This window comes from Branchiostoma belcheri, unplaced genomic scaffold (assembly GCF_001625305.1).
Source record: "Branchiostoma belcheri isolate BF01 breed outbred unplaced genomic scaffold, Haploidv18h27 scaffold108, whole genome shotgun sequence".
NCBI classification, from domain to species: Eukaryota; Metazoa; Chordata; class Leptocardii; order Amphioxiformes; family Branchiostomatidae; genus Branchiostoma; species Branchiostoma belcheri.
Genome location: NW_017802469.1, coordinates 995,360 through 1,018,505, shown reverse-complemented (window position 1 = coordinate 1,018,505; position 23,146 = coordinate 995,360). Strand labels below are relative to the sequence as shown.

The following is a 23,146-nucleotide window of genomic DNA, read 5'->3' as shown; positions in this document are numbered from 1 at the left end:
GTGAAATTTCCCGCCAGTACTTATAAACGTAAGAACCACTGACGGGCCGTGAGGAAGGGGTAAACTTTTGAATGGGAAGGATTTGTGCAACGCCACTTGGCAGAAAGGTGGTCCAGAATGTTTGTCGGAGCATGGGCTACTTTAAATTTGGCGGCACAGCCTTTATTGTTATTTTGCAGACGATTTTCGTGTCGACTGTGAGCTGTGCCGCCATTGGGGGCTAAGCAGAAGGACGGGGGCAAAGCAGAATTGCGCCGGGGGCGTAGAGGAACGACGGGGGCGAAGCAGATTTTTTGCGGGGGCGAAGCAGAACGGGGCGGGGGCGAAGCAGAACGGCGGGGGCGAAGAGGAAGGAGTTTCATGGGGGTGCTATAGCTTGTCGTCCAGCAAATCCTTTCGTACTAAGTTCTGCACTACCGGTAGTGACGTACATACTCACAGGAAGTGACGTAGTACGTACTACCCGTAGGGCACAGTTTGAACATCCGGGACCTAACGCTGTGGTACCCTGGGATATCTCTCAGGGGTTAGAGACTCCTGATTTCCCAGGGTGCACCTGGGTAGGCTAGCTCTAGAACTCACTGATCTCGCAGTGGATGCCTTCCCATCCAGGTGCACATTCGCAGGTGTAGTAGTTCACATGGTCGTGGCAGGTGGCGTTGTTGTAACATGGGTCAGAAGCGCACTCGTTCGTGTCTGCAGGAATGATATACATGGACGTAGAATGTACGTTAAAAAGAACGTTAAATCATCTGAAAACATCATGATGATGAATGCCTTATGCTGAGGTCACATTTCCAAACCGGGGCCCGGCCGGGCTGTTTTCGGCTGTTCAAGAAATCAACAATTTATATCAATAATACAATCATGCAAATATTTCACATTATTAATTTTTTCAACTTTTTTTGCATCTTTTTGGTCTTTTAATCATACTTTTCGTTCTACGAGACTGCCCGGCTGGGCCCTGGTTTGGAAATGTGACCTCAGCATAACTCACTATGTCAACATGTATTCTAGCAACTGTACCTACAACTCATCGGCTAACAAGTGTGTGTACTTATGGCACAGATGTTTAGCAACAGATGAGATATACAGGAACTAAGTATACTAGATATGGTTATACTATCATGAAAGTTCATCTGTGTTGGTAGTTGCATGTTTAAAGTTAAAACTTTTGGTCCAACAAAAAAAAGTTCTCTCACCTAGAGCTTTCGACCAGTCACTCTGGTCTTCCTCAGTAGACTGACCCAGTGAAACTTGTCACGTGGCTTCTTTGAAGTGTGACGTCAACACAGGGTCACCTTCATTGAACCGCGACGGGGGCCGACATCGTCTACCAGTGTTGACGTCACACATCAAAGAAGCCACGTGACAAGCTTCACTGAGTCAGTCTACTGAGGAAGACCAGAATGACTGGTCGAAAGCTCTAGGTGAGAGAACTTTTTTTGTGTTGGACCAAAAGTTTTAACTTTAAACAGATATGTTTCATGTTATGCAATAGTCCTACTTTCGACCATTGCATATAGCCCTTTACTCACTGATCTCGCAATGAACGCCGTGCCATCCAGGTCCACACTCGCAGATGTAGTAGTTCACGTAGTCATGACAAGTGGCGTTGTTGTAACATGGGTCCGAGCCACACTCATCTGTATCTGTGTTACAAAAGATAATATTGCAAAAGTAATAAAAGCATTGAGAAAAACATATCGAAGTCTTTATATATGAGGGGCATCCAGCAAATCCTTTTGTTTTTGTTCACTGTTTTTTGTGTGTTCAAGCTGTGTTCGTGTACAGCTTCGATGGTGTGTGTTTGTATTAAGCGACTTACTGATTTCGCAGTGGACACCCTCCCAGCCAGGCCCACACTCACAGGTGTAGTAGTTCACACGGTCATGACAGGTGGCGTTGTTGTAACATGGTTGGGAAAAACACTCGTCGGTATCTGAAATGAGTTAAATGTTCGCATAGTGAACATTTTCGCAAAAAAAAACGTTACACGTACTATTATCGATAATGAAATTTCTTTCAGTTTCCAAAAGGCATGGTTTACCATTTTACGAAACTTGATAACCTATAAGGTTTGTTGTTGGAACATGTAAACAAAAATGCAATGATAACTTCGCCTGCTGTTCCTGTTGTTAGATTACGAAGGCCCACAGATACATTTTCGTCGCCCGCGCCGGCCATTTCGTCACTTGTTGCAGGCGACGAAATGGAACAAGTGGGACGAATTTTGAAAGTTGCCATGGTGACAGACGTCTGGTTCAGGTCATTGACCTTATTGGTTTTGAAGAGGAGGAGGAAACAAAGCAAAAACAATATGTTTTCCTTCGGGAAGCATAATTATACATATATAATAGGAGATTGACTTACTAATTTCGCAGTGAATTCCTTCCCAGCCAGGTCCACATTCACATGTGTACAGGTTGACGTCATCATGACAGGTGGCGTTATTTTGGCACGGGTCCGATTTACACTCATCATTATCTGCAACATAAACAAGTTCACAATGAATAAAACATTATCCTTGTGCATCGGTACCTATTTCATGTTTTTGACAATTCTTTAAATGACAATGACAATGAACTGTCAATGAACATCAAATTCGATGCATGTATTGTTCCCATATTAACTTACGGTTCAGAAGTATTGGGCAAGATTAAGTGACAACTAGCCTCTACAAAGAGGAAAGGGGAAAATGTCTTTACTGTCGTCGCAGTGCGTTCCCTTCCAGCCGCCCACACACTCACAGATGTAGTAGTTGATGTAGTCATGGCAACTGCCGTTGTTTAAACACGGGTTGGAGGCACATTCGTTTGTGTCTAACAAGGGAAAAGAAGCACAGTCACAAAAGAGGCAGTAACAAGAACAGCTTACTGATTCGGCAGTAACAAGAACAGTTTACTGATTTGGCAGTAAGAAGAACAGCTTACTGATTTGGCAGTAACAACTTACTGATTTGGCAGTAACAAGAACAACTTACTGATTTGACAGTAACAAGAACAGCTTACTGATTTGGAAGTAACAAGAACAGCTTACTGATTTGGCAGTAACAATATCAGCTTACTGATTTGGCAGTAACAATATCAGCTTACTGATTTGGCAGTAACAATATCAGCTTACTGATTTGGCAGTAACAAGAACAGCTTACTGATTTGGCAGTAACAAGAACAGCTTACTGATTTGGCAGTGGACGCCCTCCCACCCTGCAGCACACTCGCACGTGTAGCGGTTGACGTGATCATGGCACGTGGCGTTGTTTTGGCACGGGTTCGACCCACACTCGTCTGTATCTGCACAGGGGAGGGAGGAACGTGAAGGAATGCGTGTTGAATGGACAAATGGATAGATAGGCTAATGTATTAAAGAATGCACGAAGGAAGGAAGGAAGGAAGGAGGGAGAGAGGGAAGGAAAGAAGGAGGGAGAGGGAAGGAAGAAAGGAGAGAGGGAAGGAGGATGGAAGAAAAGGAGGAAGATGGAAGAAAAGGAGGGAAGGAAAGAAGGAGGAAAGGAAAGACGGAAGGAGGGAAGAAAGGAGGGAAGGAAGGAAGGCATTAATAATCGTTGGACTTACTGACTTCACAGTGAGTATTTTCCCACCCTGGTCCACACTCGCAGGTGTAATAGTTCACCCAATCATGGCAGGTGGCGTTGTTGTAACACGGCTCTGAAGCACACTCATTTGTATCTAGACAAAGAAACAAGGACAACTCTGGTGAAAGCGAAATGCAAAAAAACTTCATTTTTGTTTACCTGGGTCCAACAAATCCTTCTGTATCTGGTGTGTGTGTGCAAGGGTTCTACCATACGTGTGGTCTACTTGTGTAGACTCACTGATGTCGCAGTGGACACCCTCCCACCCCGAGTCACACTCGCAGGTGTAGTAGTTCACCCAGTCATGGCAGGTGGCGTTGTTGTAACATGGGCCGGAAGCACATTCGTCCGTGTCTGTAAGAAGAGAGACAATGTCAGAAATGCCTCCGCCCCTGATGCGTCGCCAAAAACTGCTGCTTTAATGCTTGTTTGCAGAGCAGTTCTTGGTTTAAAAAATTTTAAACACAAGGTTAAAATTTTTCTGAATGAATACAGAAATCTTGCAGAATGATACATGTACCATTCTGTAATTTCCTACTAAAATGCAGGCGTATGATTTTTTACGGATATTTTAAACTATATTAAACACAACAAAGATTATATCACATTGGGTCTTCGACCTTGGTGGTGAAACTTTCATATCAAGATGTCCGACCTTCTACAAGCAATAAAAAGTAAGGTTCACGGAGTGCAAATAAAAGAACCCGCCCCAGAGGCGCCGTCAAAAATGTACTCACTAATTTCGCAGTGGACGCCCTCCCAGCCAGGTCCACATTCGCAGGTGTAGTAGTTCACAAAGTCATGACAGGTGGCGTTGTTGTAACATGGGTTGGAGGAACACTCATCGGTATCTAATATTAGAAGTAAAGAAAAAGCAACAGATGCCAGCGGCGTTGGGCATATAATTCATATAACACGTTTTGATCAGTAGGGTCCAGCAAAACCTAGCCATTATAAACTTTACTTACCGATTCCTTATTGATTACTTACTGATCTCACAATGAACGCCGTGCCATCCAGGCCAACATTCGCACGTGTAGTAGTTCACGTAGTCATGACAGGTGGCGCTGTTGTAACATGGGTCCGAGCCACACTCATATGTATCTGCAAGACATTTGATTTGTGAAAAATCAAGAACAATTTTTTCAAGGACTTTCGACAGAATTTCATCATGAAAAACACTCATGATCAATTTGAGACATAAATATTTAGGAAATTTCTATGTTGACACTCACTAATTTCGCAGTGGACGCTCTCCCATCCAGGTCCACACTCACACATGTAGTAGTTCACGTAGTCATGACAGGTGGCGTTGTTGTAACATGGGTTAGACGAGCACTCGTCGGTATCTGCGGAAATTGGAGTTAATTTTATCAAATTGGCACCGACAAAACTGTTTTCTTTATGTTTGTGGCTTTCTTCTGATCAGCATCCAAGTAAGAATATGGCAAAACAATAATAAGATAAAAAAAAACACTAATTTCGCAATGAACACCCTGACCCAGATGTCTGACCTCTTACAAGCACTAAGAAGTAAGGTTCACGCAGTGCAAATAAAAGAACCCGCCCCTGAGGCGTCGCCAAAAATTTACTCACTAATTTCGCAGTGGACGCCCTCCCATCCAGGCCCACACTCGCAGGTGTAGTAGTTCACAAAGTCATGACAGGTGGCGTTGTTGTAACATGGACCCGATGTGCACTCATCTGTATCTACAAAAATATATAGAAAAGCATGTAACAATGACAGGAACGGCGAAACTCTTGCTCACACATAGAATAACTTCTCTGTTGGGTCCAGCAAATAGTTCTGTCAGTAACTAGTGCTTTTTTTATGACGATGTCTTAAAACACTTACCTGTATCGCACCTATAGTGCGAAATTTATACTCACAGTACCGTTCCTTTGATTGGTTCCTCCACTCCGATTTGGTTGATGGAGTTCAAGCATACCTCCATGGTTCAAGTAAGAAGATCACAGTACCAAGCGTCATCTTGATTAGATGGTCGCTGATTGGGCACACGGTGACCAATGAAATCGCTGTCTCCATGGAAACCGGCATGACGTAGACGTCCCTTCTTCAGGACCCTGTTGTAACTACCAAAAGTACAACAACAAAAAAACAAGCCCATGCAAAACGACATTATAAATTTACATATTCTATAAACACGTTGTACAGTATGGGTCCAGCATATCTGTTAAAGAGTAGTTTGCGCGAAATTTGTGAAACACTTACCTTTTAACCATTTAGTAAAATAAAGGATACAGCTTTGGTAAAATAATTCAGAAGACGTGCATTGGTACCGTCATTATCCTTGGTCGTGTTAGCTCCAAATGCTGATCTGAAAGCAAGTAAGATTAGTGTCATTTTGTGCATTTTTGCTATGCAAATGTAATGCGAAGCGTTGGTGTAATAGGTGATTTCAGGTATCTGTGTAGCCGGTATAACCGCCCTTCGGCGTAACACACCAGCTTCTGTATCTGTATAGCCGGTATAACCGCCCTTCGGCGTAACACACCAGCTTCTGTATCTGTATAGCCGGTATAACCGCCCTTCGGCGTAACATACCAGCTTCGCAGGCACGCGGCGCGGCGGCAGCTGGCTACATTACACCGAACGACTTGTTACACCTAACCCTTGAACATCTAACTCTAAACATTGTTTTTTAAAAAGCTATCTAATGACAATGCCCCTACTGTACTTGGTGACAGCGAGTTCCACTCTGCGATAGTTCTAGGAAAGAATGAGTTTTTGAAGAGCAAACTGTAAGGTTTGAACCACTCACACCGGGAAGGTCCTCTGCTCTTTTCGATAAGTGCAGTGGGTTCTTTAACGTGCGTGGGGCCCGGTGTGGCTCTCCCCAAACACGGAACCTCAATTTAACGTCCTATCCGAGGGACGTCCCTAACCAAAGCTACATGTAGGTGCTCATTTTCACCTGAGTGAAGTGAGGAAAGCCGTGTAAAGTGCCTTTCCGGAGTTTCCCAATGGCACAAGATCGGTGGCATCGGGCAGGATTCGAACCCGGGACCTCTTGATCCTGAGCCTAACACACTACTAACTCCCAGCTAGGTGCTCATTTACACCTGAGTGAGTTAGGAAAGTCGTGTAAAGTGCCTTTCCCAAGGCACAAGATCGGTGACATCGGGCAGGATTCGAACCCGGGACCTCTTGATCCTGAGCCTAACACACTACTATCTCCCAGCTAGGTACTCATTTACACCTGAGTGAAGTGAGGAAAGTCGTGTAAAGTGCCTTTCCCAAGGACACAAGATCGGTGACACTGGGCAGGATTCGAACCCGCGACCTCTTGATAGACAGGTATTAACAATTATCACGCATAAAATGATTGACAACTCAATCAAACGACTTGCAACCAGGACGTGCGTGTCACAAAACAAAAAAACCGTTTCAATGATTTGATTATCTTCCCTTATCTACATAATCTTTTACTTATCCTTTATGAATGCCACAGCAGATTTTGCTAAGCAAGTATTTGTCGTGTTTTTTGTGTTCTAAATGCCAATACAATTAATCCGAGATAAAACAAACACAATAGATTCGTGAGGAGGCAGAATTTCTGACAAAATAAGTTGATTTATTTTATGATTCTTTTCAATGGCAACCATGGTTATTATATTGATTTTAGCAATGACATAATGTCAAACGTCAAATTAGTTGAGCCTATTGGAGACTATGTCTTTGTCATTAGAACTATTGTCGTTGGTAGTTAGGGCCCTTCAGTTGTAACGCACAACATATTTCGATTCTAAGTCAGAAACCATACCCACATGCCAAACATACGACCGTGATGACTAAGTTAAGAAAAATTATATACACAGTTAAAGGACTGGTGTTTTTGTTATACACTGCATGGTTCCTTTGATATTTCATATTTGTTTGTACCCGTTATGCCACACCGACTTAATTTTATGGATGACATCCGCGCGCGCATTGATTTTCGCCTGTCCTTAAAAAAAAGATCACGTCCTCCGAGGCTCTGGCCTGGCTCTAGGCCTGGGTAGTCCTGGCTCTAGACCTGGGTAGTCGCAGTAAGCGACAATACGGAGCCGGTGGTAACTCTGGAGGATGGCACCCAGGCTATCGAAGCTCCACGACTCAAGAACTCAGTACATACGCACAGTGCAGATTCATAAATTCCGCAAAAATGTACTGACGCAAATTCACAATACCAGCTTTATATTCCTGTGGTTTAGTACCATTTTTTTATTCGCCCGCGCGCACTAGTTTGGGGGTCTTCAGAGGATGTCACCCATAAGATTAAGTCGATGCACCTGTGGCCTTATTCCTTCTTGTTCCCTTCACATATACTGTATGGTTGCTACTTTAATGTTAGAGAAATCATGAATATAATGTCTCAACATTTTGTTCAAGGTTCTAGTCAAGAATTGACGGATGCTGTGGATTTCATACTCTGTTTGTAAGAAGAGTTAGAGTCGTAAAAGTAGACGGATTTGCGAAGTTTCTCGTTTTTACGTTAGGTGGACTACACAATTGTACGCGCCAAAATTCGTCGCTAAATACGGAAACTCTTCTTAAAAAGGCCACACTGGCTTCGCAGACTTCTGAGGGGGCGGCGTTTTTTATTCGGGGAGCGATACGAGTTATGCCGCGAAGGGACGGTTTTGCCGCCGAGGGACTTTGCCGGGGAGAGATGGTTTATGAAATTTCGCCGCCATATACAAACTACATACTAAGTGCCCAGAAAAGAACAAGCAATACCCATGCCTTCACGTACCAGAGCTATCAACCTATGGCCGAGGTGTTCAAAAAGTCGTTTTATTTCTAGAACTATTCTGTTGTAGATTGAAATTCGTTGCCATCAAGTATTATTACAATAGTAGGGTCATTCGTTTTAAACAACGCATGCAGTTAGATGTGTACATGTTATATGCCGGTCGTTCGAATTCAATTTGATAGGCGGAGGGCGGTTATGCCGGCTGTATAGATTTAGATAGAATCATATTAAAGGTGTTAGAAATATTTCTAACTTTAGAACAAAAACAAACTTACCGATAGTTTCTTTTTCGCGTTGTCCTTTGCTCACAACCGCATAGCATTGAAAAAATGCAGCTACGAATGGAACAAAAAGAGTGTAGAGAAAAACGCTGAAAGAACAACTAAACGATAGATTTAAGAAATTAAAAAAAAAGACAAAACAAAAAGTTAGAATATAGAGAGCAACTTTGTAGAAAAGAGGGAAAGATACAGCAAACTAACAACAAGAAAACAGCTCACTAAATTCAGGGGTGCCAGAGTATACTGTGCAATTCTACGGAATACAGTGCAATTTTACTAGTATACAGTGCAATTTTACTAGTACGATTGTACTGTATTCCGTAAAAAATGCAATGTTTTCCGTAAATTTGCACTATACTCTGGCACCTCTGAAATTAAAGTCAAACGAGAAATCTCTGAAAAATTCTCTCTTCCACGTAACCTTGTAAAAACCAGCGCGGTCTGCCAATGCTGGTTTGGCGCACCCAAGTTTTTAAAGCCTGTGTCACGGGCGTGACAAATCGAAAAATAATTTTTGATGGATTGCAGAGGTAATCTCTCCTATTACTCGGAATAATGGTTATTAATATTTAACATTCGCAAGTAACGATATGTCCAAGATTATCATTACATTGCGCTGATGGACAGTTCATTATCAAAGAACTATATGTATACGTTGTTGTTGACTTTTTTTTTCTAAGATGGAATCCCAACTTTTTGCCAGGGCGTGCGAAGGCTAGCTCGTCGGCACCAGGGCCTACATACCCCCGAGGAAATTTTGCCTCGCTCCCCTTCGAAGTACGAGCTAGCCCCGGTGAATCCCGAAATTTGTAAGGGCGTACGCAGGCCAGCTCGTCGGCACCAGGGCCTACATACCCCCGAGGAAATTTTGCCTCGCTCCCCTTCGGAGTACGAGCTAGCCCCGGTGAATCCCGAAATTTCTAAGGGCGTACGCAGGCCAGCTCTTCGGCACCAGGGCCTACATACCCCCGAGGAAATTTTGCCTCGCTCCCCTTCGGAGTACGAGCCCGGTGTAGCGAAGTCGCATTGCACTACAAATACATCCTTGCTCCTTCCCCTGCCATTTCGTTAAATGGATTCAATTTGTTCATTTTTTGGTTAAATGACATGGAATTTGGCATGAACGAAGAGTAGCCAAATACCCCCAGACAGTTTTTTTTTCATTTTTTTGAAAAATTGTTTTCTTTGAGTTTTTTTGAACACTTTCAGGCAAAAAAATATACATTTTGGGATCTGGAGCCCTGGAACTAAAATCAAATGACCTGAAATTTGGTATGAGGCTGCCTTTGACATATGTCTACAAAACCTCATTCAAGCTTTTGACATACACTTGTGAAAAATAGGGCTTCGGGGCTATTTTCGGACAAAAAATGTACATTTTAGCTCCTGTACCCTAATATTAAATCCAAATGACCTGAAATTCGGTATGGGGATAGTTGTACCTTGGACACATGTCCAAAGAATTTCATTCACGTTTTGTCGGCCTTTCTAGTTTCAAAAGATTTTTACATGATTTTAGCGGAATATACGGTACAGTGCTAACGAAAAAAAGACGTTGGTTATTTCACCGGTTCATCAATTGAAAATGACTTTTCAACTGATATTTTACATGAACTCAAGCAGAATACATGGTACAGTATTAATGACCTATGACAAGAAGACGTTGGTTGTTTCACCGCTTCCTGCTGATATTGATGGTAATATCGCGTGGTGGAGGTCTTTATCACGAATTTATCGACCTGCCCTGATGCACCTGCCCCGGTCAATAATGCCGTAATAAAGTTGATAAAGACTGGACATATTATCACTGATGTAGATATTGATTCTCATTATTCTTTCATGTCTTTTTTTATGAAGCGGAAATTTGGATTTTCAAGAACTATGAACTCTCTAAGACCCATATATAATACCCGAAACCTAGAATTACGTTCAATGTTTTTATACATGTGTATCATCAAATACCAATGAAAATAAAACCGTAATAAATAGTTGACTGGACATATTATTACTGATGTAGATATTGATTCTCATTATTCTTTCATGTCATTTCTTTTTTTCATGAAACGGAAATTTGGTGCCGGACGTTTCAAGAAGTATGAACTCTCTAAAGGCCCATATTTAGACATCTATTCAATACCTGATACCTTGCGTTGAATGCATCCAATACAATTTCAGGGCAGCAAAATTGGAAATATTCTGAATAAGGCAATCTTTGTGATATTGACGCATGCTGCTTTACATTAGCACATTTCAATCAGTATTTCATACTCTGGGCATTTAAAACTGCAGAAACAAGCACCAACATGAGTCCTTTATTTTCTGGGAAGTACCATGAAAATCAGCCCAGGGCCCTTCCAGTGACCATTTTCCGTCAGAATGTTGGTAATTTTTGCTCCATGAGAGTCAATATACATTGGGATAGTGTGGTTTCAACTCTGTATGTAGAAAAAGTACTAGAATATTGACTTTGAAAAATCAGTTTTTCTTGCTAGTTCTTTCTTATAAACCTGTTTCTATTTCTCCTCTGGTCTCTCAGTCACTGACGAAAGCTAGTGGATGCTACCTGAAACGTCTGACCGTTTCCAAAATCATATCCAGTTGCTTGTGTAACTGCTTTCGAACACTCTCATTTACCTAATTTACAATATTTTATTGTACATAATATTTCTCAGAGCTTAGGATGAAGAAATGATTATTGCCAATTTTGATTGACACTTTCGTATCATAGACAAAAGATATTTACGTCATTGTGTCTACCAATTTAATTTAGGGCAAACTTATATTACCTGTACCTAATTTACAATAAATTATTGTTGTACATTGGCAGACGACAGAATTAGGTTAATGTTATAGTATACGAGCTCAAAAGACACAATGGTCGTTGTCAATTTGATTGACAACCTCGAAGGACAGTAAAAAGACATAAAAGATAATTTCGTCATCATGTCTCAGGATTTGGGACAAGCAGATGCTTTTTATTGTTCATATCTAAAGCCGGGATAAAAATACAGATTATTCGGCTTATGAAACAAGATTATTGTTTGTCAAAATGGATCATAATTGTCACTTTGATTGACAAACATTTATATCAGATATTCTAGATAAAATTATTGCAATGCTGTTATACGTATAGGGCCACCAGGCGTATTTAAGTTGAATTTACTACTTAATGTCTCAATTCAATTAAGCTTTTTTAAAGTGTTTGATATTCTTTCAATTAAGTATTTGGTTTTTATTTATTATTGCAAATATGTAGTAGATTTACAGGTACACGTAGAGCACCTTTAGCCTGTGTACCATCCGGATTTTGCTCTTTTGTTTTTTGTAGCGTAGCGGAGCAAAATCCGGGTGGTACCCAGGCTAGAGTAAACATCATAATAGAAAGGAATAGAGGTTCATCCTTGTGTGCGCGGATACAATCTTACTGTCTGGCCCAAAATTATTGTAAGGCAGTTACCTGGTATGCGATACTTATTGAACTAGAGAAGTAACATTTGCAAAGTAAATGCATCATGTTTACCTTCGGACATGGTCTGCCCTGTTAATTCTTACTCAAACACATTCACATACATGCATATGTATTACTACTATATGGAGACAGGAGCAGAGCAGACCATGAAATTGCAACATTATGTAACCCAAAACCAATCACCATGGTGACAGACGCCAACAAATTAAGTCATTGTTCAGGTCATAGGTCACTGTTTCCTTCGGTAAACATAATTAATGTAAAACCATCTGGTATAATAAATGTTTTAGGCATCACCGGGCCAAGATATTTGGTAGTTAAAATCTACAAAGATCTGCCAGAAAACTACGGGCCATGTAAGTCTATTGGGACGCAGATCACTGACAATAGTCAGACGTCAAAATATCGTTTGATTGATAAGAAAAAGGTACTTTATACAAGTAATATATTTTAACTGTCAGATTATTAGAAACATTGTTTGTTGAGAAAATCACACTGCTTTCAACGATCCATGACAACTTTTATGTTCCTTTCCTTGCCCCTATTTTGTTCTCTTTCTTCTATGTCCATTTCCATGACACAACTCCATATGGGGAAAATTTCTGTACAGCAGTCAAAGCTACAAAAACAAATTAATCCTGACAAAGTGACTCACAGAAGGTATTATAGGATTTCATTTCGTGACTAGTGAGAATAGTGAGTTTTTGTATGGATTACTGCTAAACTGAGAGCATTTCTTGTCTTTGGACCAGCCATTTCAACGATGTTATTTCAACTTATATAGCATTTTGTAACAGAAAGGATTTGTCCTAATGATAGAATTGTGCTTGTCAGGTACATTTTCGTAGTGTTTCATCATTCTGAAATGTTCGTCCATTCATTTTTCTTGGGTACCCTCTCTGGCATGGTTAGGTTAGCGTACATGGGTTCGATTTCTGTCATTCGTAGCTTTAGACATTGTACCCTTATAGGAAAACCACGATTTCCTCACTCCACTTGGGGTAGTATGTCGTAATCGGTAGCACGTTCGGCTCGGTACCAAAAGGTCCCGGGTTCGAATCTTGTGCCCTTGGGAAAGGCACTTTACACGACTTTCCCCACTTCACTCAGGTGTAAATGAGTACCTAGCTTTGGTTAGGTTCGTCCCTCAGATAGGACGTTAAATGGAGGTCCCGTGTTTGGGGAGAACCACACCCCATGCAAATTCAAGAACCCACCGCACTTATAAAAAAAGAGTAGAGGACCTTCTTGGTGTGAGTGGTTCAAACCTTACAGTCCGGTCTTACGCAGCTTGTACTTACATGTACAAAACTGGTGTGTTACGCCTGAAGGCGGTTTACTGGTTATGCGAAACAAACAAACAAAGAACAAACAACTCAGCTGTAAAATGGGGACCTCAAGACTTTGGTTGGGGGATAGATGGGGGTGAGGTAGAAATAAAAGGCAAGGGATGGGCTCCACCCTCCAATACCGTGATCTAGGCAGATTAACAACCCAGTCAAAAAGGCCATGGGACCTTTTCCTTTTCCACTAAATCGTTGTAGACACTTACATGCCCTTATTACCCCTCTACGTCGCCGTTGACTGTCATAATAGTTTTTGCCTGAACAATAAAGCGTTGAGGTTGATCTTTCGTCTGTCAATACAATTTATTTGGGATGAAAAAGTGCACAAAGCATGCGTGCTATCTGAATCAGTGGTGTAGCTTGGAAACAAAAGGGTTGCTACAATAAAATACTTGTGTTCAACTGATGTACAATGGCAATATTGATCTCAGTAATCATATAATGCTGTTGTTTTTGACGGTATAACGCCGTCGCCATGGTATTATTACGTCATAACCGGCATCGTTATAGATTTAGAGATATCCGAACTGTTAAGTCACGAAGACAGGATTTTGATACAAAAGAAAATGTGCTCTTCCTTGGTACTGAATGCCTTACATTTAAAGTGAAACAAGCATGTCCTTGGTGCTGAACGCCTTCCATGTAAAGTGAAACAAACCTGTCCTTGGTGCTGAACACCCTCCATGTAAAGTGAAACAAACCTGTCCTTGGTGCTGAACGCCTTCCGTGTAAAGTGAAACAAACCTGTCCTTGGTGCTGAACACCTTCCATGTAAAGTGAAACAAACCTGTCCTTGGTGCTGAACGCCTTCCATGTAAAGTGAAACAAACCTGTCCTTGGTGCTGAACGCCTTCCATGTAAAGTGAAACAAACCTGTCCTTGGTTCTGAACACCTTCAAATAATAGAACAGATAATCTACTTGCATAGTAAACCATAACTGTGTCGGAAGAAAGAGTTCCCGTAGAAGGTGTTTAATCTTAGTAAGCGAAAGATGATGAAGTTATAGGAAGAAAATAAGCTCTAAGTTTAGATTTTCCTCCTTTTCAACCTTTTGAAATTATTTCCTCACTACTTTTGCTAAAGACTTGATATAACGTTCTTGCCTTAGCTAAGGTTGTTTTAGTGTATTGGTAGGGCTCTATAGCAAATAGTTTTAAGAAAATAAAGGATACAAAACATTTTTAGTTTTATGTTTTATTTAATATCTTATATTCTTATCCCACAAATGAAGAAAGACAGTGCAGAGAAAAGAAAGAGACCCCCCTCCCCATTCTGTCACTAAAATGTAAAATTGGCAAAGTGCTACAACAAATTATTTCTTTTGATAGCAAAAAATGCACTCCGAATGATTTCTTTGAAAAATAAAAAAGAACATGTTATCAAGCTTTATTTCTTTAAAATTTACAAGTCCAAACCCCACACAGGGAATATCTAATGATGGGTAAAGATACAAAAACCGGATGTTCTGCTGCAGTACCAAGGTCAGCCACCAGGAGGCCCATATTTGATCTTGACCTTTGTCTTCCTATTACCTACCAACATACCAAATATCATCACAATCCATAAAGGCGTTCTGAAGTTATGCTGACTACAAATGTGCGGAAACACAAACGCACACACAGACAGACACACCAAAAACAATACCTCCATTTTTCATTGAGGTAATAAGGGTCAATTATTTTGTACCAGTATATATATATATATATAGGATAACTGTAGAAATGTATCTCCCAACACCGTGCAGAAATATAGAGAATGACAGTGTTTTATGACAGCTATTAACATCTCATGACTGTCTGCATGCTTCACTGAACATCCTGTAATAAAACCACAATAGGAATCAATACAGACATCAGGAGACCAGTGTGTGAGTCTTATCAGTTTTATTACCCCTTATTGAGCCGGGCAGGTATAGACTGTTGGGTCAATACAGTAATGATAAACGTGCATTCCACACGACAGCAGTCACAATGAATGAAAGACCTTTATTGTACATTTTTGCTCATTGCAAACTAATACAGGGCACGGCAAATAGCGACAGTAGACTAAAATATATCTATAGTAAAAAAAACTACATTTAGGCCACATTTTTTCTGATTTGCAAATAAAAATAAAAATTCAGAATCAACTGCAAAATGCTCATATTTTGCCCTGAACAGTTGAAAACAGTCCTTTTCTTTCTAGTTGTTACAGTTATTCCAAATTTCAATGCAATGGTATCATTACTTAGACTTAGACTTAGGAGCTCCCGTGTCGTCCGACACATGAGGCAATCAGAGCAGTCCAGCAGGTTCGGTCAGCGGCCAGTCTCCCTACATCCTTCCAGTTCAGATTTATGTTTTGCAGGTCCCTCTCAATTGTTTGTCTATAGTTCATTTTGGGGCGACCTCTGCGTCTTTTACCCTTTTACCCAGTTCAAGACTTGTTTTGCTAGTCTATCTGATGGAAGTCTCGTAGCATGGCCTAGCCAGCTCAAGCGTCGCTTGCAGATGATGGAAAACACTGGTTGTTGGTTAGCTCTGGCTCTTACATCCGTGTTCGGTATAAAGTCATCCCATCTAATGCCTAAGATCTTCCTGATGCATTTGCTGTCAAAGGTGTCTAGTCTCTTTTCTTGGCTGATTTTCATATGCCAGGTTTCACAACCATACAATGGTATCATTAAAAGTTCAAAATTCATTGTTTAAATTTTGAACCAGCCTGGTGTGTTGACTTCATGGCTCCTATCGTACTATTTTGGGCCATAATAGGATGCCTAGGCCTGTTTTTATTTTCTTTTCTTTTTTTCGCCCGCTCCATTATTTTTCTAGAAAAATCCGTTAACCAAGAAATTAAATTGGTGTGGCCTTATTGTACCTTTTTGCTCATTGCGAACTAAGTACAGGGCACAGCAAATAGCGTTGGAAGACTAAAATATATCTATAGTAAAAAAAAACTAGATTTATACAGGTTCTGCTTCTTCTCGCTTCTTAAGACAGTTGTAAATGTAAGAACAGATGGAGCTTATAGTACGAGGATTATCGAGTTTCATGAGGAATGTGAATTTTTCTTTTCTATCTAAAAATCTAAAACCAGGAAAATAATCTTGTATACAATTGAAGAGAATCTTTCGCTCATTATTACATGTATATAGAGTACAGTCAACAATAAAATAACTCTCGTCTTCAATCCCATTTAGGTTACAGTAATGACAACAGGAAGAGAACAAAAAACTTATGTCCACACCATATGTCCAGAACAGAAAAATACAAAAACTGTAACAGTAGGAAGAAAAGGACTTTCCTCAACGGTTGGGGGCAAACTATAAGCATTTTTGAGCAGATTCAAAACCAGATTTTTTTTCAAATTAGAAAAAAATGAAGAGGCGAATCCGAGAACCAACAAATTAAATTGGTGTGGCCTTATAACATAATATATAGTATTTGACACAAAGCACAAATATACAAGACTGGCAATGAAAACATGGCGACGGTGGTTGCTGTTAGGGTTATTGTCTGCATGGCACTGCCATCATTTCATGATTTTGAGGAAGACTTGGTATCTGTTAAGTCTAGACAGATACAGTGTACTCCTCCCCTGAGTGTATAGTGAACAAGCCCCGGGGTCACCAAAAGTAGGGCCATCTGGGGCAGACAGGTCTTCCCAATGGTTCCAGGAATATGGGCATAGATGTGGGTCAGAGAAATGCCTGTGGACATTCCATTCCTGTGGACAAGATGCCTGTACCATTCCTAGAATTCTTGCAAACTGCACACAATACTGTACCATTAGGCTCCTCCCTGAGACGTCGCCAAAAAGACATCCAGCATCTCTGTCCAAAGAAATTAACCTTGTGATAACAGGTCTCTCATGTGATTAAGTTTAATGTCTACATGGCCATTATCTTTTTATGATCCTCATGACAACATAAAGTCAATGACAGGCTGTAAAATATTTACAACAATATGCAGGCGAGATGTCAACTTAATTACAAGACAGTGGTGAAGATGTAAGAGTTGCATCTTTACTTTCTCCTCATCCATTAATAGTATAATAATTCATAATTTATTACAGATCACACATAATTTCTGCGATGCATAGATCTAATGTTACATGTATAATATAATGATTATAAGTCAATAATTCTGATGGGTCAACCTGCTATATAATAATAAAATTTTGAACATAAATACTGGTATACATACACCTCTAGTGGAGTTGATGATTGCACTAACATTTTTTTCAAATTTTTGTTCTTAAAATTTGAAAACAGAATGCAACATTCACATGCGTAATACAAAAATAAAACACTGAATAAAAGACGTTACACTCATATCTAGATTGACTAAAACTGTGGCCTTTAGTATGTCAAAGCAGTAGTATGCATTTAGATTCTGGTGCTTAAAAGTTGGAACAATTCTTTAACTGTTTGAAATGTTTTCTAATTCAAATTGATTATTTGCATAGAATACTCATTAGTCATGTCAATCCATGACTGTGAATGCAACATCAAAACTTCCAACAAACAAGAATTCGGAGATCTCATACCTCTATGAAATATATGAGTTTTTCTAAATGTTTTTACACAGTACACTACAGTACAGAACAAAATAACACAGGTTTTGGGTTTCAAACACACAGTAGCACCTTTGGCCTGAATATGGCAGCATACCAAATATCATCACAATCCATAAAGGCGCTCTGAAGTTATGCTGACTACAAATGTGCGGAAACACACACACAAACACACACACACACATACATACATACACACACACAGACACGCCAAAAACAATACCTCCATTTTTCATGGAGGTAATAAGGAATCTCCATTTTTCATGGAGGTAATAAGGAATTTTCAGTTCAATCTCTGTCATACCAGCGCCCATATAATCCAGCAGATAGCAAAGGTTTCGACAGTCCCTCTGTGCTCCTTATTGCCTGCGCTTCATACTTCCACTCACTAGGTGGCGCCAGTGAGACACCAACAAACAAGTCACTTCCAGTTCAATCTCTGTCATACCAGTGCCCATATAATCCAGCAGATAGCAAAGGTTTCGACAGTCCCTCTGTGCTCCTTATTGCCTGCGCTTCATACTTCCACTCACTAGGTGGCGCCAGTGAGACACCAACAAACAAGTTACTTTAGTACTTCCAGTTCAATCTCTGTCATACCAGCGCCCATATAATCCAGCTGATAGCAAAGGTTTCGACAGTCCCTCAGTGCTCCTTATTGCCTGTGCTTCATACTTCCACTCACTAGGTGGCGCCAGTGAGACACCGTCCGTGGTGACCTCTGGATACACATAAGAAGTGCTGAAGTTTCCAGCCATGTGGAGGAAGGAGAAGGCTGTTCCTGCAGATGTGGTTCCTGTTCCACAGGAGGAGTGGGCGTTTGAGTGACACTTCAGCAAAACACATACCTGTAGCAACAGAAGTAAGGAGCAAAGAACACCCTACAGATTAATTTTGGACAAAATATTGCACTTTGGACAAATGTTTGTAGCCCTTTACAGCTCATACTAACAAAGCAGCTCACACTTTTTGACATTGAAAAGTCTTTGCCATTTAAAAACTTTAAGAAATAAATAATTTGGACTATAAAGACCTGGCATTTTGCAACAGATGAGTCTTTCAAGAAGTATGATTTATTATTTTATTATTATTATGGTCACCTGTCTTCTTTTCTCAGATGACATAATCCAGCAATTTGCAATTGCAAAGGCACCAACTGCAGTTCATGTACTGAACACAAGGAGGCACTTGTGCTACATCATTAGATACCATACCATGCACCTACCTGCAAATAGTACTGCCCTTGGAATGTATGGAGTCCATCAAAGGCACCAAATGCATACAGCTCCCCCTCCTTCAGTGACATGGAATAATCCAACTGGCAGCACAGTGCATTATCACAGACCTCTATCTGGCCTGTTCCATTTTTGAGGGGTGAGAAAGTATAAATGTCTTCTTCCAACTTTGACTGGAATGTCTGCCCAATGAGATTTGCAGATCGAGATGGTTTGTTCTCACCCCAAAGCTTAGAAATAGCATTGTCATAGTAATTCTGTTCAGGATAATCAACTTTCTTGTCATTTTCTGTGATTTTGTTACAAAAGTTTTCATCATTATTACAAGCAGGATCCGTAGGCACTCTCGCAATAAGCAGTTTACCTCCACTCGACCAATCAGAATCATGGTAGTAAACCAAGGCTCCTGATTGGCCAGAGTAAATCCCACTGCCTGTCATGCTGAAGAAAGGATGATGCTGATTGGCTGATAGAAGATTGACATTTTCTCCCATAGCCCATGCCTGGTGGTACTGAATTGCATGCCTTAGAGGCAATGCATTTCCCCAAGCTGTTGGAAAAACCACATTCTTAACCCCCAACTTCTCAACAACTTCCACTGAAGGATCTTTAAACAGAATATCGAAACAAGTGAACATGCCGAAAGTCACAGAAAACACCGTGAATTTCACGTGTTCACACTTAGGTGGGGCATCAAACTGATTTTCATAGAAGAGATTATATTTGTGATATTTGGCGAGAAGTTGTCCGTCGTTGTCAAACGCAACATCGGTGTTGAACTGGTAGCGACTGTCGTTCGGACAATTTGGGTCTTCTTTTCTGGAACAGTTTTGTTTGTCACCCATGTTTGCGACAACAACAATGCTGTTATTCCGTGCGATACAGCTAAGGATACGCAGAACTTCTGTCTCGGAATGCTGGTCAGGGTTGACGCACGGATTCCAAGATTCCAGCGAAGGGTCCGGAATTTCCTCCAGGAATGGGAAGATAGATTGACGGGTATAACCCATGCCATAGATGCCGTCCTCTGGAAATACAATGATCTGTGCTCCCTGTATAAAAGTTCAGAACAAAACAACAGGATATATGTAGTTGTCATTGTTTAGCACCATAAATTCACACTTTCACAACATTTCTGCTATTAATCTGTAATTCATGTTTTTTTCACTGTACTGTTATGTTCACTGTTTTCACTGTCACTTCTGTACCGTGAACTTATCATTACAGTTAACAAATAATTCCTGGACTTTCTTTTTTCTGCACCTGTCGCCACCGTGAATATATAGTTCTGTGAACATGTCTATTTTTCTCAGACCATGAACTTTTGCTACCGTGAGCATAAAGTGAATTACAGTATATATCAGACCATTTTTTTAGTAGCATTTCATTGGTTGGACAAAGGTGAATGTCCTGTAGGTCACTACTGCAAGCAAATAAAATTGTTACAAGCCTATACTAGTAACCAGTAAGTTTTGTACGTATAGGACAAATGAAAATACATGTATGTGTGGGTGAACCTTGGTATAAACGACATCCAATATACATGTATCTCAAATTAAGGAGCTTCTTCGTAGTATCCAATTCACTTTCACTTCAGAGTTAATTTACAAAACAACACTTTCTTCAGTCACATGTCATATGTCCGTCTTTACCTGTTTGGAAGCGAGTCTTGCTTGATCCTCAAACACCTTGAGATTTTTCTTCATGAGTTCCAAGGCGCTGTTCCTGTCCAGTACACGGTGAGGGTCCTGTAGAAGGTACGTATCATGCTCGTATACGGCTGCTATATACGTGGTGGGCGTATCCAGTTGATCATGACAACATAGCGAGGGGGAGGGGGGCTTCTCCGGCATATACTGAAGCTTGTCGGCTTTTATCCCAGTCCTAAGATGGTTCAAAACTATAAGGAACACCAAAAACATGATTGACAGTCGCAAAGACATCGTTATAGCAGCCAGGGAGCCTCCAAACAACGAGAAAACATGTGATCGTGAAACAACCTTGCCAAACCCGGAAGTAAAGTGCACGTGTGCCGCAAAATGTGTCCTCGTGTAACTTTACGTCGTAAAATAGAAAAATTAACCATATATGCATCTTACACCATAATGTCGGCAATGTAAAGTTTTTTAACATGTTGTAATAAACAACCTTTAAAAACACATTGAAACGAAATTGTATTTTATGACGTGGTTAGCTATGAAATGGAAGAAATAGAAAGTTTGGAATAGTCCACTGTGTACTGCATGTTAATAATGTCTAATTCGTCTACGTCTATTTATGGACAAAGCTAATTTGGTGATATGTCACCGATTCCACGAGGAAAAGTTAATAAAATACAACAAAAAAATACTCTACTGAAAAGATTAAAAAATCATGTGCCAACAAAATATGTGACATCAAGAATCTTGCTAAAATGGAATCCCCCCATAAAGTTGGACTCGTCCATGTATTGATTTATAAAACAGGATCATGCAGGTTTTGGAGAGTTCCAAGATCTAGCGATGAGACTGGGGTGTGTTTGCGCTCAGGACTAACCCAAGACAAGACGTTTCCTTGAAGCATTTGTCTTCCTTAAAAGCTGTGGCGTCTTTATCATCACCCTCAGCTCTACCCAGACCATTTCTGAGCGGTCCCCGCTAGAGCGAGCGCCTACCACGTGAGGTAGAAAGGCACACCGGCGGCTCTTCAGTTGTTACCCCAGTTTGTTGACGAGAACTGAGTGGGTCGAGCTCCGTAGAAAAAGTTGTCCCACCTCGAGAACACCGTACTCACCCAGTCCCCCCGCCCGGCAGCGCGTGCCCGTCCCTCCCGTGTGCCATGCGGCGGGCGCCGCGGGGATGAGACAGCGGACCGCCGGCGGGTAGGAGCGGTATGAGGGGTAGGGAGGCAGCGGGCCGGGCCTTGCTGGCGCTCGGGCTGGGGCTGCTCCTCCTCCGCGGACACGCGTCGCTCTTCTCGGAGTGGGAGGAAGAGGGGGACGAGGAGGAGGGAGGTCGCGCTAACGACCCATGTAGCTCAGGTAGGACTCAAGACTTTCTTTGTTCTTTAATCCGATCCTTCCTTCCTTTGTTCCTTCTTTCCTTCATTTGTTCAATCAATCAATCTCTCAATCAATCAACCGATCAATCAATCAATCAATAACTCATTTCTTCAATCATTTTCTGCATTTTGCTACCTGCAAATTTTGCATGTTTTCTTTCAATTTCATTTCAAATGTGAAACCTAAAGGAACAGCAATGCATTTTATTACTTATTGCCTTTTTGTCGCCTTTTTATATATCTTGAGATATTTATATATATAACTGGCATCTTTAATTAATATTGATTGGTTGGAACCTTGATTTTTTTCCATTCACTGTCCAACATTGCTTGTTTGAATTTTTTTGCCATGACTAATAACAATGAAATAGAGACAAGCTTGCTTAGCAAATGCAGAGCAGAAAGGAAGGAAAAAAAGAAAATAAAAAGGAAAGAATGAGAGAAGGAAAGAAGGAAGAAGGAATGAAAGTGTGAAATATTGAATGTATTTCAGATGATAAAATCATGATGTATTTGCTCCATACTTCTTGGTAACTACATTGTCCAAGAACTTACCTCGGAGCAAATTCCTGCTCGGAAAATCCCCAAGGATGACTTTGTTAAAGCAGAGCGCAGTCTATAGAGCAGAGAGATATATTAATGTACATTCCATAAGGGCACAGCAAGTAACTCTTATGGATGGCATCCTCTGCAGACTCCAAATCTAATGTGAGCGGGTGAAAAAAAACAAGATGGGCCAAAAAACAAGGTTCCTACATTTCAAAATTTTGACTTAAATGGTTTTGATTCAGTGGGGACATCACATATACCATGCCCGTAGCCAGGATTTTGAATGGGGGGGTTCTTTCCAGTCTGCTTGAGGGGACCTC

At 40.8% G+C, this 23,146-nt stretch overlaps 3 protein-coding genes across 3 annotated transcripts in view; 1 reads left to right on the top strand and 2 right to left on the bottom strand.

Annotated features, from left to right (window-relative positions):
- The window catches only part of LOC109480261 (fibropellin-1-like), a 10,763-nt gene extending 5,178 nt beyond the window's left edge, over positions 1-5,585 (bottom strand). Inside the window, exons 1-13 of the mRNA XM_019782414.1 lie at positions 5,576-5,585; positions 5,210-5,305; positions 4,831-4,944; positions 4,586-4,699; positions 4,333-4,446; positions 3,836-3,949; positions 3,576-3,689; positions 3,180-3,293; positions 2,709-2,822; positions 2,374-2,487; positions 1,829-1,942; positions 1,581-1,652; positions 583-696 (exon numbers count right to left, since the gene is read on the bottom strand). Of these exons, the coding sequence (XP_019637973.1) occupies positions 583-696; positions 1,581-1,652; positions 1,829-1,942; positions 2,374-2,487; positions 2,709-2,822; positions 3,180-3,293; positions 3,576-3,689; positions 3,836-3,949; positions 4,333-4,446; positions 4,586-4,699; positions 4,831-4,944; positions 5,210-5,305; positions 5,576-5,585 (1,318 nt within the window). The remainder of the gene's footprint in view (positions 1-582; positions 697-1,580; positions 1,653-1,828; positions 1,943-2,373; positions 2,488-2,708; positions 2,823-3,179; positions 3,294-3,575; positions 3,690-3,835; positions 3,950-4,332; positions 4,447-4,585; positions 4,700-4,830; positions 4,945-5,209; positions 5,306-5,575) is intronic.
- A 13,002-nt stretch (positions 5,586-18,587) lies between these two features.
- On the bottom strand, positions 18,588-21,254 carry LOC109480583 (vascular non-inflammatory molecule 3-like). Its single transcript, XM_019782820.1, has 3 exons — positions 20,891-21,254; positions 19,229-20,290; positions 18,588-18,851 (listed from the first exon to the last, which is right to left on the bottom strand). Exons 1-3 carry the CDS (start codon positions 21,179-21,181, stop codon positions 18,588-18,590), a joined length of 1,617 nt encoding a protein of 538 aa, XP_019638379.1. The 5' UTR covers positions 21,182-21,254.
- A 506-nt stretch (positions 21,255-21,760) lies between these two features.
- LOC109480574 (bone morphogenetic protein 1-like) overlaps positions 21,761-23,146 on the top strand; it is a 119,290-nt gene continuing 117,904 nt past the window's right edge. The window contains exon 1 of the mRNA XM_019782808.1: positions 21,761-22,257. Coding sequence (XP_019638367.1) covers positions 22,110-22,257 — 148 coding nt within the window. The 5' untranslated portion in view covers positions 21,761-22,109. The remainder of the gene's footprint in view (positions 22,258-23,146) is intronic.